The sequence below is a fragment of the Asterias rubens genome, chromosome 16, assembly GCF_902459465.1.
Source record: "Asterias rubens chromosome 16, eAstRub1.3, whole genome shotgun sequence".
Classification (NCBI taxonomy): domain Eukaryota; kingdom Metazoa; phylum Echinodermata; class Asteroidea; order Forcipulatida; family Asteriidae; genus Asterias; species Asterias rubens.
Window position 1 is genome coordinate 964123 of NC_047077.1, and position 14105 is coordinate 978227.

Consider the following 14105-nt stretch of genomic DNA (forward strand, 5'->3'; position numbering starts at 1 on the left):
GGCCTGTGTGTATGGTCATTAGTTTTTACAGAATTACAAAAGTCATTATACCCTCCTTTTTACGCAACCAGAACTTGCAATAATTTTAAAGTCTCCCGACGCCGTTGACCTTATTGACCAATACAATTTGTATCATCATTTTGCCAACGTTTGAGAATTAAGGAAACACAAAATACATGAATGGAGGAAGTATTGACATAACTATTCCTTTTAACGCAATGGTAACAGAAAGGGAATCAACTGTTTGCCCCATCGATTATTGTTTTGCAATTTTTTTATTTAGCAAGTTTCATTGCCAGCTTCATTGTCATCAGTGTAGCCTCAATATAGTGGGCCAGCTACGGGAAATATAATTGTGCCTATTGGTGGTTCAAGCAGGGAAATAATGTGTGCACAGTCAGAGTATGTCGTGCATATTGGGCTATAAATCCTATCGCAGGTTATATTTTTGGACAAATAATAATTGGGTAGAATAACAAGCAATCACTCAAAATTTCAAAATGGCTGCCATTGTTTATTCAACGGAAATAAAACAATGAGTCAAAGTAAAGGCAGTGCATGAATTGATTGCCCCTGCCTTGGCTCTTACTGGTCTCTGTTATAGCTACATTGCTGTTCAAGTAAAACAGCCCCACCCTAGCCGAACCTCGGCTGACCTGCTGTGTTCATTTGAATAGACTGTGCAAATCTTTCGTATTACTCAAACTTTTTGGGACCTTTAACGCATGAATGAAACAAGCTTGCGCACTTTAACGGGTCCTACTAATGAATACACGCGAGACTTGCACAATCCATACAGATTCACATTTCACAACCTTGTGAGTTACTATTGACTTTACTGTGAAATTACACAACACCATCCCATACACTTTTAGTGTGGTGTAATTTGTGCACATTATTAGTTTGTTATTAACAAGCAAAATCCTGTGAGAAAACTAATTCCAAACTAGTTACATTACAAAGTCTCATACAATATATACAAATTGTAAGACTTATTAGGCAACAGAAAACCACAAGCAATATTGTCAAAACTCCACACACAGTATTATGTTTACAATTATACAAAGATTGCATATAATTATAGCATCTGATGAAGCAGTTGCTGCTGTACGGAAGTTCATGCAGTTTATTTTATTTTATTTCAACTGTATGTTGAAACCTTTCTGTTTAGTACAACCAGTAGTGTTTGTTTCACTATCGAGTACTATAATGCATGTAACTTTTATAGTCCACTGAATCAAGGCAACTTCAGGGCCAAAGATGACAGTAATTTTGTTATCAATTGATAAACCTCAAGGGAAACTGACTGGGTAAACTTTAAAATAATTTAGGTTTGAAGACCGAGCTGGACTTGAACCTGTGACATTAAAACGTGGGTCGCAGGTTCAAGCCTGCTTCTAGTCATTTTTTGTTGTTGTTAAACCCCAAATTGTTAGTTGTACATGATTTGATGCAGTGATATACATTTTAAGGATGTTAGGTCAACTTTTTGGTCGATTTGATCTTAAAATTTAGAATTGAATTCAAATACATATTTTCAATGATTTGAGAAACTTGCTACAAGCTTTCATGTATTGCACGAAAAAATCAGCCAATGATAAGTAGTATTTAGTAACAATTAAAATGAATTATTGTTGGAATCCTGACGCATCTTAAGCCCATCAGCCATGTAAACACAATTTTGCGGTATATCTGAAACTTATATCGTTTTGAAACAGCATCAGCTGCCGACTTTGTTCAGAGAGAATAAACGTAACGTCTTTGACTTTTTAAGTGTCAGTCAAAGCATTACAAAGTTCGCACTGATTGGTGCTGATAAAACCAAACAGATACAGCTGTGGTCAAAGCATTTTGTCATCTATTAGGAAAGAGCATCTTAGGCTGCATGAAACAGTCTCACGGCTACAGTTATGACTGCTAATGTGTTGCTAAGAAAGGACTATACTTTAACGCATGAGTGCAGATTTCTAGCCATGGCATAGCTGTAGCTGCCATATTGTACTTAGGCAGTGCCCGAATTGGCAGCTACACCTAAGACAACGGCTGGATTTCTGCATCATTATGTGTTTAAGTAAAGCGTGTCCTTAGTAACACCCATAGAAAAAAGGGTAGCCCCAGGTTCCCATAGCTGTAAATTCGGATACGACATCAGTAAAAAATGATAGCCAAACAAGGGCTTATGTCTGGGATCAGATATCAATAGAGGGCCTACTTTGATAATGTTATGGTTCTTTTTTAAACCACAACGCTGGCTTCGGTTCCATCAATTATTACAAAAACAAAAACAACGCTTTCGGTATGGTGCTTAATAAAGGTGGAGCTGAACCCTATGCTTCAATCAAAACACCCAAGCACGCTAAATAAAGCGTACCATTTAGGTTATTCTTTAAATACTGGAATGTAAAAATTACTACTTTAGCACCAACATCAAATCTGTGCCAACTTTAAGCATGGTTCAAGGGAGAAAAGTTAAAAAGTATAACAAATTATCAATCAAAAGTTGCATATTTTAAAAAGATTATATTTGTACAATTTCTTACTACTTAAATAATTAACACACTTGATAAGACATTTAGTACAAACTCAGATTTACAAATCATGGGGACTGCTCAATAGTGAAACATTCCAATGTTATGAAGATCCTATGTTCCAATAACCTCCTGTGCTCTACACACTAAGGTTAGGGTGAGGGTTAGGGCTTTTAGGATGAGGGTAAGGAACAATAGGCCTGTTGGATCAAAGGTGTGTAACCAGCGTAACATTATGGGTTCATTCTGAAGCAAGTTTTACGATAATTTTGTTGTTTGATTATTAAGAAAGAGAAGGGTTTACAACTTGGAGGAATGTTGAAAGTGACATCTTAGCACTCAGTCCAGTTTGTCCATCTCAAAGTCATAGTCTGCATAGCCACCTGCATTAAAAACAAACAAATACAAAAATACATAGAAGTTAAATGCCGCAAGAATTATCTGCCATCTTATGTTATGTGGGCGATCGGTCAAGTGCACTGGATTCAAGCTTTGAAGTCTCTGATTGACACTAATGTGTGGACACTCAAGTTCTGGTGTTTCTGATCAGCAGAGTGTGGGTCCGAATCCCGGTCTTGACACTTATGTCAAATGTACTGGACCAGACTCAAGCTCTGGTGTTTCTGATAAGCAGAGTAAGGGTTTGAGTCCCCACTTGACACCTGTGTCCTTTTGATCAATGTTGCTTCATGAAGTTGGATGTGAAGCCATTGGTCCTATGTGTTGTGTAATGCAAGTAAAAGAACCCACTAAGAACCCACTACACTTGACTCGTTAACCCTTATTCTTCCTATGGGATAGTATAATCATGGGTTCTGTGTGTTGTGTAATGCACATAAAAGAACACAGTTACACTTTACGGGATTTCCCTTGTGTTTTTGGCAGTGGCTGATGAATGCGCACGCAGCATCATCTTTTAAACCATTAGAAATGACTACATAAATGGGTCTCAAAATCTAAACAAGGCTCTGCTTATCCTGCTGAAATTTTTTAGCACTTTGATGTGCCCTTAAGAGTGTGATTACGCACTATGTAGTTTTATAAATAACACCGGGATCTTGAACCCAGTTTTATGATTATTGTTATGAAATTGAAACTAATTTAAACGTAAGTACAGTCCTCACTCATATGGCTACATGTGGCTCGCATATTTTTGCACGATTACTCTTGTCAGAGCGAAATTATAGATTCCTTGACTGCGTGTTAGTGGAATGAAATTGGACCCACATACAAGAGATCCAAAATTAGACTCCTTATCAGTAAATATTTAGTGCATTATTTGTAAAATTAGCGCATGCATAGCTTGCACGCCATACTCCTCACTGTGTTTATATCACACGTGACCACACGACAATAAGATCTCCTCCCAACCAATCAGAAGGGATTTTCTGTCCCAGGTATTTATGAATACATTAAATACTTCTACTCACTCCAGAATATTTTGCAGAGTTTCTCCCCGGTGAAGTAGAGTACAAGAAGTAGAAGGGCACAGACCAGGATGAAGGAGCCAAACACTGCACCATTTAGTACCTTCAGGAATGGGTACACCCAGATGTCAACTACAAACCCAAGCCATAATATCCTGTTGGTTAAAAAACAAAGTTAGCATCCAGCATGAGTAATAATAATAATGACTTAGAGTGCCCACATCTCCGGACACCAAACAAGGCGCATACCAACAAAATAAAAAAATGTTCAGAACATGTTAGAAGAAAAACTAGTGAAACAAATGCGACTTCAAGTCTCTCTTGAGAATATTCAAAGATGTTGTTTGACGTAGTGTGGCAGGGAGCTTGTTCCAAATGGGATGTGCAGCATTGGCAAAGGCACACTGACCATAGCGAGAGGTTCTAAATCCTGGTTGAGCTAACATATAAAATAGAATCTGCGTGTAAATGTACGTTGTAGAAAACACAAACAAAACAAATCATAGTTGCTGGGGATACTCAGTAACAGTATACATAAAGATAGCCCCATCCAGTAATCGTCCAGATATGGGGGTGGAATAATGAGCCAATCTACAACCTTCGTTTGTTTGCGTCTTTAAACATTGTGGTTTATTTCTTACAGACTTGGGCAAGTAGTGTTGGTCGCAGTTGTCACCTTTTCAGTTGCTTGTCCAATTAGCTTTAAAGGCAGTGGACACTAAGTTAATTAATCAAAATATTTTTGAGCATAAAAACTTACTTGGTAACGAGTAATGGAGAGAGGTTGATAGTATAAAACATTATGTAGAAACGGCTCCCTCTGAAGCAATGTAATCTTTTAGAAAGAAGTAATTTTCAACGAATTCGATTTCAAGCATCTGAAAGCCCACAACTTTGTGTGACAAGGTTGTTTTTTCTTTCATTATTATCTCGCAACTTTGACGACCAATTGAGCTCAAATTTTCACAGGTTTGTTATTTTATACATATGTTGAGATACACGAAGTGCGAAGACTGGTCTTTGACAATTACCAATAGTGTCTAGTAGGCCTGGGCGAATAATTCAAATATCTGGTTAATGGCGAATAGGTTTTCCTATCCGTAACCGCGAATGCCTTTATTTTCTTAATCGTATCCGCGAGTGGCGCGAATACCTATTTATAAACCGGATAGTCGTGTAATTACAACCAAGTAACCGGATAATCCTATTATTCGCGACCGTCGGGGCGACAACTGATAGGAATGTTTTGTCTGAATTCTTATGAAACTTCTATTAAGACAGCATAACCAGCATAAATTAAGTATTTTACTATGCTCACCTCCATGAAGAGTTTAAACAATGACATTTCTGACGTAATTTGTTCAAATATTACAAAAGTTTTCATTCACGTAGAGTCAATCACTATCAAAAGTAAAAGCAATCGCCATGTTTAAATTAGATCCGGTTATTTTATGAATGAACCGAGTGACACTGTCTAAAACTAATATCAATCTGCCCATAAGATCTCATTCACAAACAAACAGCGCCCTAGATCTAGCGGCCCCCCAAAAAAATTTTTTTTCTTTTTTTAATAGCACCCTCTAGTGGCAGGAAAAAATATTGGAATATCCGGTTAATTTCGGATAGTTGGCCAGCGGTTAACCAATTATCCAAGTTTCACTATTCGCCCAGCACTAGTGTCTAGAATCTTTAATGCATCAGTCGAACTTGGGCAGTTTTCATAGGACAGATTTTTAAGAGGGTTTGGATAGTCCCTACATGTATTACTTACCAACATACATATGACAGCGCCACGAAGGCTAGTCCTAGAATACCAGTTGTTTTGGACGGATACCGATGTCTAATCATGTACATATCCAGTAACAGAATCGGTAGTACAAAAGTGTGCTGGAGAGAGAAAAACAGTGAAAAGATGGATTCAATTCACAATCAGAAGATCTTGATCTCTAGTCTGTTGTCAAACAACAATGTACGATTCAAATTAACATGACCAAAGCAGGGTTGGAAGTACATGTAGCCTGCACATCCGACACAACACTTTGAGGCTCATGAAAAACGCCAGAGACCAGCCCTCCAGCCAGCTCATACATTAACCTTTGACCTACATTTATTTCACATAGAGATTTGCAGTAAAATTCTATACCAACATTATATTCAAGTACATGTGCATGCACTGAATACACACGTGCGTGGACACAGCATGCAGACGACCACAAATAAGCTTTCCATGTCTGTGTTTTAATTGGTCGTCCAAGGTGACCTCAGACCAATCAAAACAATCCAGCTAAGGAAGTTTTTAGTCACTGCATTTATTCAATGATATATCTTTCTATCCAATGGAATCACTGGGTCTGGTGGCAGGGTACCTGTCTTTATCCTTGCGGATAAAGACAGGGGCCCAGTCTAGGTTGGAAGGGGAAAAATAGTTCAATTCCTTCCTAAATTGCAGCATACTAGTGACTAGCCAGCAAGACCATTAGTGCTTTTACTTGTCCACAAGCTTTTTCACATACGTCCATAATTTGTAATAGGGATGTTGGTCAACACTAAATTAGCAAAAACAACTTAAATAGACCACATGTGTCTTTACTGACATTTGACTAACATTTGATGTGCAATTCATTTTGCCAGTTAGAATTTAATATCTGGTTTCTACTATTTGTAAAATCTCAAGTTGCTGCTTAATTTGAATTATATTGACATAGTGGTAAGCTTTTGTGCCGATACGCAAGAGAAACACCCATACACAATTCTGAATGAATGTGTACGGCACAATGGTACAAGGGTTTGCTGATCTAAGGTTGCTATATTTCGGGGCAAGCATTTGTATAAAAAAACCTTATATAGCGCCATAATCATGTAGACATGCTCGAGGGCGCTGAACATGGCATTATGGACAAATTGAAAAAATAAGAAACAGCGATATAATATCAGATAAACATACCATCACATGATTGAGCCACGCTGGAAAAAATTGATCCAGAAACTTTGGGAAGATAAACTCTCTGTCTATTGCCCAGATGGCCCAAAATACAACCACTACCAACTGCGGGAGAGAAAAAAACAGGAAGAAAAATTATATAAATTTATCATAGATTTAGAGGAAAAGAGATCTGCACTGTCCAAACAAGTTTGTACAAAACATAAACAATACACAAAATAAGTTTTTACCGTGTTGACATTCAAGGATGATTTTGTTTGCAGGACCACTTTCCCCTTGAATGATTTTCAAAATTAATAACAATTTTAACAAATTACAGGGTTGACCTGAGATAAACTGAGTACAACATGGTTTGCCCAATTTTCTTTTAGTGACTGGCCAGCAGGACCATTTCGTTTGTCATTTCAATAGTCAGCCAGCTCTTCCAATGGTGCACTCCTTGAAAGATTTTCTATAAAAACACTGCCATTTTGTACAGTACCTCAATTTGAAACCTCTAAACATAAACAACAATCAATGTGGGATGTAGCTTCCATGTAGCGTTTTGGCCACTCAGAGTTGTATCATGATGCAGACTGTGGGGCAGAGCACTTCACCCCCCCCCCCCAAAAAAAAAAATATTTGTGCCCCCTTGAGCAAGGCATTTTGTCCTAACCGCTTATCTCCACCCAGGAGTATGAATGGGTACCGGTGAAAGCTTGGGAAGTAATCTGTGGTGGACTGGCATCCACGCCAGGGGGAATAGAATATTCTCAGTTAGTTTTCTGCCATTAAAACCAGATAATAAACACTGGCCTGATGAGCCATATTGGCTCCGAGCAGACTTTGCTTTACTAACATTCTGTTTGGGAAAATGTCTCTATCGTAGTACCAAAAGGCCAAGTTGCCTGAAAACAATAGCAGTGACAAGTCCCATGTGAAGTACATACAGAGTTAAAAATCACCTACATTTCCCATTAAAATTCTGCATGTTTAATCCCATCACTGTGTGTCCTATGAACTTGTAATTAGCGATAACCCTTTCTGATTCACTCACTGTTCCAATAGGAAAGGCAACTGCTGCTAGAAACCAATCTCTGAATGAAGCAATCTTTCTTGTGATGGGACTGTGGGCTCCAGAGCTGGTCACCAGATCACTGACGCAGCAGATAAAGAAGTAAGTCAGCTGAAACACCTGTTTATTAAAATACCAAACAAGTGATTAATTCAGTATCAATATTATATATGGAAACATAATGTGTATCTACTTTGCTGTGTAGAGATACATGTACACACATGTTTCTCCTGAAGGCGAGCAGAGTACACTGTTTGAACCGTCAAGAACACACCGGCTCTTTTCAGAGCCAACACTCCTTGAAAAGAGATTTTATACATGGTTGTAACCACAAGTTTACTTTTTAGTATTTATAGTTACTTCATCTTATGTGTATATGTAGATTTGTTCTTTGAGAATTTCTCTTCCTAACATTAGTATTCTGCCACTGAGTAGATTTCAGAATTCGGGAGACTTTAGATTCAGTTCTGCCATGCTAATTGTTCCTACCTGTGCGGGAAAATAGGGCCAGGGAAAATTATTGTAATTTCACTTTGGATTGAGGGGACTTCTGAAGTTCACTGCATGCCGCGGAGTGAGATAGCTTTCAACGGAAAAACTTTCCGCACTTTCCGTATCCTGCCGCCGCTTTAATTTTTCACAAAATTTTACAAAAAAGATCATTTCCATTTAATTTTAAACAAATGAACAAGTGGTGGCAGAATACAGAAACTTTTCCGCTGGAAGCTTTTAAACAACTTTGAATCGTTATAATCTGACATCCATTGCTTGGCCATGTTGGTCAGGCAAGCCCTAAACAATGGCGCCCCCTCTCGCGTCAGTTTCAATTTGGTTGGTTGAATTACCTGAATCGATCATTATTGCTGATATTTTAGGAAGAAATTCCTTCCTCCATGCATGCAACGGGCAGCTTGGCTTGCACCTTTGCAGCATTAGCAATAAACAACAACGAGAAAAGTGCAAACCTAGCTAGTTATTTAGTTACAAATACAACGAAACCTTGCCTTATATAAATGTAGGCCTAAAACAAGCCCCTATCATGCCTATCCACTCATTGCTCCATCGCAAGGCCTCGCTGCAGGGTCCAATTTCAGACATAGAGCTGCTTAAGCTAAAAAATTTAAGCACGAAAATAGCTCGGTTATTTTACACATGTTACTGGCCAAAATTTCATGCCATGCTTATGACTAGTATTTAGCTGTTGTTTACTTAATAGCATAACAATTGAGTGGAGTCTTGGCCGGTAATCTGATTTTACTAAGCAATGAATTTTTTGCTTAAGCAAAATGTTGTGCTTAAGCAGCTCTATGAGCTTGGGCCCAGGTGATGATGCGCCCGCCCGCCCCCCGGTGAAAAATACACTCGTTCAAATCGTGACTCACCATATTCCACATTGTAAGGAATTTGTACATGCCGTATACATCTTTTTCATCTATCGAACCAGTTTTAATCAAGTGTGCTCTCATTTCCCTGGTGCAATAAACATTGTTGTAAAAAATACCGTAGGTGTACATCAACACCCCGGTAAAGTGGAGAACAGTCCCCAGAACGAGGGGTAGACCGGTCCCCGCCATCTTGTTAATATAATCGACACTTTTCGATTCTTTGCAGGTTTACTTATGTAGTACACAATGAAGAATCGATTCTTAGTTGATGCAGAGCATACACCATAGGCTTATTCGATAAAACTTATTATACAAAAAAAAAAAACCTTGGGACTGTTGGCTGCGTGAAATTATAAAAGTTGGACTATTAGACAGCCTGGCTGTGGTTCTAAAATTAACCTCATAGAGATAAAACTACCTGCATAGGATGACACAGTGATCAAAGATTATCTACCGAAAATGCATAACCGGAACAATGGACAGAAATTACTTTGAACCCAGTGTAGACAATTCTCGTCAAGGCTTGCAACTCTCAAACGGACAGAGGACAAAGTACGCCCTACATAATAACAACACGGAAACTATTGCATTTAAACTTATTATAGCTAAATACATTATTATATAGACGCCTGCTGTAGGGTTATGCGAAACTTAAAGTAAATGCGCACCAAAAAGAAGTAGAAAAAGGTACTAGAAAATGTGCACAGCCATTACACTTTTGTTACAAACACAAATTTAATGAACATCATAAAAACAGTGAGTTTGTAGGCCTCGACAAGATTACGAACTTTGTAGACAGAATTTTAATTGATCTATACAAAACATTTACTGCTATACAAACCTTCAAACTAATTTATTTTACACCAAATTACAAATGCTACTGAACTAATGATATTCGTTAGGTGTTCCTATAATGGGCCCGCACTTGAACCATAGATCGTGGTTGCTGTATGTTTGACTTTGAACCTCTCCAACATACCATTGAGGAATGAACCAAATAAACCCGGGTGCTGAGCCAACCAGCGCATCAGTGCTCAGTTATGGTTAAACTATTTTTTCTAAGAGGGCTGGGAATTCGACCCCACCCCATTCCCCAGGTCATTGGTGGGGCACCACAATGAAATGAAAAAAATTAAGTAAAACATAAGTCAATAAGTACATAATTATACAAATAAATAAATAAGTAAATAAATCAACAAACGTTTATTTTTTAATTAAGGACAAAATAAATTTTAAATAAAAAACAATAAATAATTAAATCAACCCAACTTACCGCATTCCAAGATGTGAAGTATAAACACTTGTAAAGCAGCGTGTGATTAAACATGGCAACAACTTCTTGGTTTATTAATTTGGTCTTCATGAAGACCCCAGATGCGAAATAGCAATCGTACCACATACTAAAAATATACACGCCGAGAGCGACTACGTGGAACAACCGGGCAAGCATGGAGGGTGCAGAGGGCCATTGGTGGCCCCCTTCCCCGTTGGCTATTAGACCCTGCCTGGACCTTTTATTCATTGTGTGAACACTGAGGTCCAAACGGTATGAAGCTTCGGGGTATTGGTTCCGATTCTTTTTCATTAATTTACCCGAACATTCGCCGTCTCAATCAGTGCAAGTGCGTATTTTATAATGAGTGCCTATATAGGCTGTGTCCTGTAGTGTACGGGAAACAAGTTTGAACTGAATTAGCCCGAGAGTGACATTATTATGACATAATAAGGTCACGTTATCAGCTGCGTTGACCTTTGACCCGGATAAAATTACTGCCTGCTTCTAGTTCTGGACTTTGTTCATGCGGATGGATTATTATTTTATACCTCACCCATATCTTTTTCAGTGTAACAATAATACAAGGTGTTCGCGCTGTTTCACTTAAACAAACACCTTTAAAAATGTATGCGTTTTGAGACTAACTTGCATAATAATACAACTCAGAGTGGACGTTGGCCTTCCGTGTCATCAGCACCTTTATATATCACCTTATGTGCAATTATGTATTATTAAACCGAAAAGAAGAAACAATACTGAACGATGAAATCAGATGAGATTGATCAGTTATCTGGCTGACCTTGCTAATCTTAATTTTACAGAATGTGTTTGATTGAGAAATAATCCGTGACCTTTGACACTAGGGGACGTACCCACGTGGAAGCCCAAACTATGTTTCACTCATGCTCTAATCGATCAGAGTTGTTTGGTTGCAAAACGCACGCTTGAAATGGAACATGCCATGATGGGTCCCACATGAGTCCCCGCGGTGCTCACTCGGGAGCCCCTGACATGAGCTAATCCAGGCCTGGAATGGCGTCAGAGCTATTCGAACCTACCGGGGCAGACCGGGGTCGACCCAGGGAAGCTAATCGAACGCACCCATTCATTCTGCCACCATTATTGGTCATTCACCGTGTCGCATATAACCAAATGGATACCAAAATTCGTTGGAACCAAACTAGTTGCCCTTCCAGCCTCGGTTTGGTTATAACCAACCCGAGGTCACGGATCCCGGCTGCGCATGTTATGGATGTCTGGTTTGCCTGCATTGCACACCTGACACTTGCAAATTATACATAGGAAGCACACGAAGTCAAATTTGAAACAGGAACTAACCATAGAGGTAGAACGAATGAACACCCTACGCGAGAGCGTGCAAAATAATAGTCAACCATAATTGTCTGCATGTTCTCAAAATTCGAGCTAACCCATCACAATATTGTAACCAAAATACAGCACTTTTGAAAGCAATACTTTTTGTTAATTTGGAAGCTTAAAATCACAACAACAAAAATTGAAAAGCAAACCCCCCAAATAGTGGTATTATTTCTACCTCAATCAATGATTATGCTATCTCAAAACTTACCAGATTCCAGTACGTAAGCGCTAGCATTTTATGGTAAACATACACAGTCCCAAACGCGGCAACGACATCTGGGTTGACAAACTTGCTGTACATGAACTTAGGCGTTGAAACATTAATGTCATAGATTAATGTCATGACATAGAAACATATTACACTGAGGTGGAATATAAACATAGTGGACTCCATCATAACAGCAAGTTATGGTGTAAAGTTATGGCTGTGTGTTGTTGGAGATTATTTCCGGGATCCAAGTGTGGGGCGCAACAGTAAACTCGCCACCAACGTTTCTTTTGATAAAAGGTTCCTAAGACCGATACGGTGACTGGGCATTTACACTTTGTTGGATATGGTGCTCTTATTAACTCTCATTGAAGCCCCATCAGAGATAGTCATTTGGTGTTCCCGCAAACTCTTCTATATCTTATTTCCACCATGCAAAGTTTCAAATCCTACTTAAAAGAACATTGTATATATCAGGGGGTTATAGGGCCAACAAGGCTATCCATTGATGGTTCATCAATAATACCCCCCAATCAGATACGCCCAACTTATTGTACTAAGCATAGAATGTTGAAAAACCTTTCCCGGGGCCATTAAGCGGGCTCCCGTAAGCCAATCTGTGTTGACCTTATTTCAAACCTACAATAAGGTAATAATTATTATAATTATGGCTTAATTGGTACATGACATGTGTATGTTAAAGACCAAACTTCTCACTTGGTGTATCTTTCATTTATGCACAAAATATACCAGACAAACCTTTGCAAATTTGAACTCAATTGATCGTCGAAGTTGCGAGATAACAATATGGAAGAAAAAACACCCTTGTCACACAAAGTTGTGTGCTCATGCTTGATTTCGGGACCCTCATTCTGAGTTCTCGAAATCAAATTAAAATATTTTAGTGGAAAATTACTTCTTTCTCGAAAACTATACGTCACTTCAGAGGGAGCCGTTTATCAAAATGTTTTATACTAAACAGCTCTCCATTGCTTGTTACCGAGTAAGTTTTTATGCCACTTATTTTGACTAATTACCAATATATGAGTCGAGTGCCTTTAAAGGCAGTGGACACTATTGGTAATTACACAAAATAATTATTAGCACAGAACCTTTCTTGGTGACGAGTAATGGGGAGAGGTTGATGGTATAAAACATTGTGAGAAACAGCTCCCTCTGAAGTGCCATAGTTTTTGAGAAAGAAGTAATTTTCCACGAATTTGATTTCGAGACCTCAGATTTAGAACTTGAGGTCTCGAAATCAACCATCTAAACGCACGCAACTTCGTGTGACAAGGGTGTTTTTTTTTTCATTATATCTCGCAACTTCGAAGACCGATTGAGCTCAAATTTTCACAGGTTAGTTATTTTATGCATGTTGAGATACACCAACTGTGATGGCTAGTCTTTGACAATTACCAATAGTGTCCACTGCCTATAAGTCTATAAGATTAACTGCCATAAGCTAATCGGAAATTCTGCATCTGGAGAATGTTTTTTTTTTTACTTATTGAAAAAGTATTTATTTGTCCAAGTCTTTTTTTAGATTGACATAAAGGCCTCTTGAAAGAAGTGAAGATCCGTCTTCCGTGAGCAAACTGCTAGATTAGGCCTCGGCATTCCAAACCCCAAAATTTACAGAAAAGAACAGTAAGGGATATGTATTTGTCAAGTGCAGCCATCTCAGTTTCTCCTTGTGATATCAACTTAACCAATACGAGGCTGGAAGAACACAATAGTCTGGTTCTTAATTGCAAAATGATTATTAGCATTCATTCTCTTTATTCGATATGAGGAACATGACCAAGATGGAGGCAGCATGATAAAGGTCAATACCAAAACCATGAATAATTTCTTCTGTGGTAATTACAAAGACAGGCGGCACAGAATTACCCCACATTATTTT

At 38.4% G+C, this 14105-nt stretch overlaps 1 protein-coding gene across 2 annotated transcripts; it reads right to left on the reverse strand.

Moving 5' to 3' along the window:
• Nucleotides 1-487: 487 nt before the first annotated feature.
• LOC117300903 (androgen-induced gene 1 protein-like) lies at nucleotides 488-12433 on the reverse strand. 2 transcript variants are annotated; one of them, XM_033784765.1, is made up of 6 exons: nucleotides 12200-12433; nucleotides 7933-8070; nucleotides 6900-7001; nucleotides 5727-5842; nucleotides 3959-4110; nucleotides 488-2911 (listed from the first exon to the last, which is right to left on the reverse strand). In XM_033784765.1, exons 1-6 carry the CDS (start codon nucleotides 12386-12388, stop codon nucleotides 2868-2870), a joined length of 741 nt encoding a protein of 246 aa, XP_033640656.1. In that variant the 5' UTR covers nucleotides 12389-12433; the 3' UTR covers nucleotides 488-2867. The 2 variants fall into 2 exon arrangements, with proteins under 2 accessions (XP_033640656.1, XP_033640655.1); XM_033784764.1 differs by lacking the exon at nucleotides 12200-12433 and adding an exon at nucleotides 9333-9534.
• Nucleotides 12434-14105: the final 1672 nt, after the last annotated feature.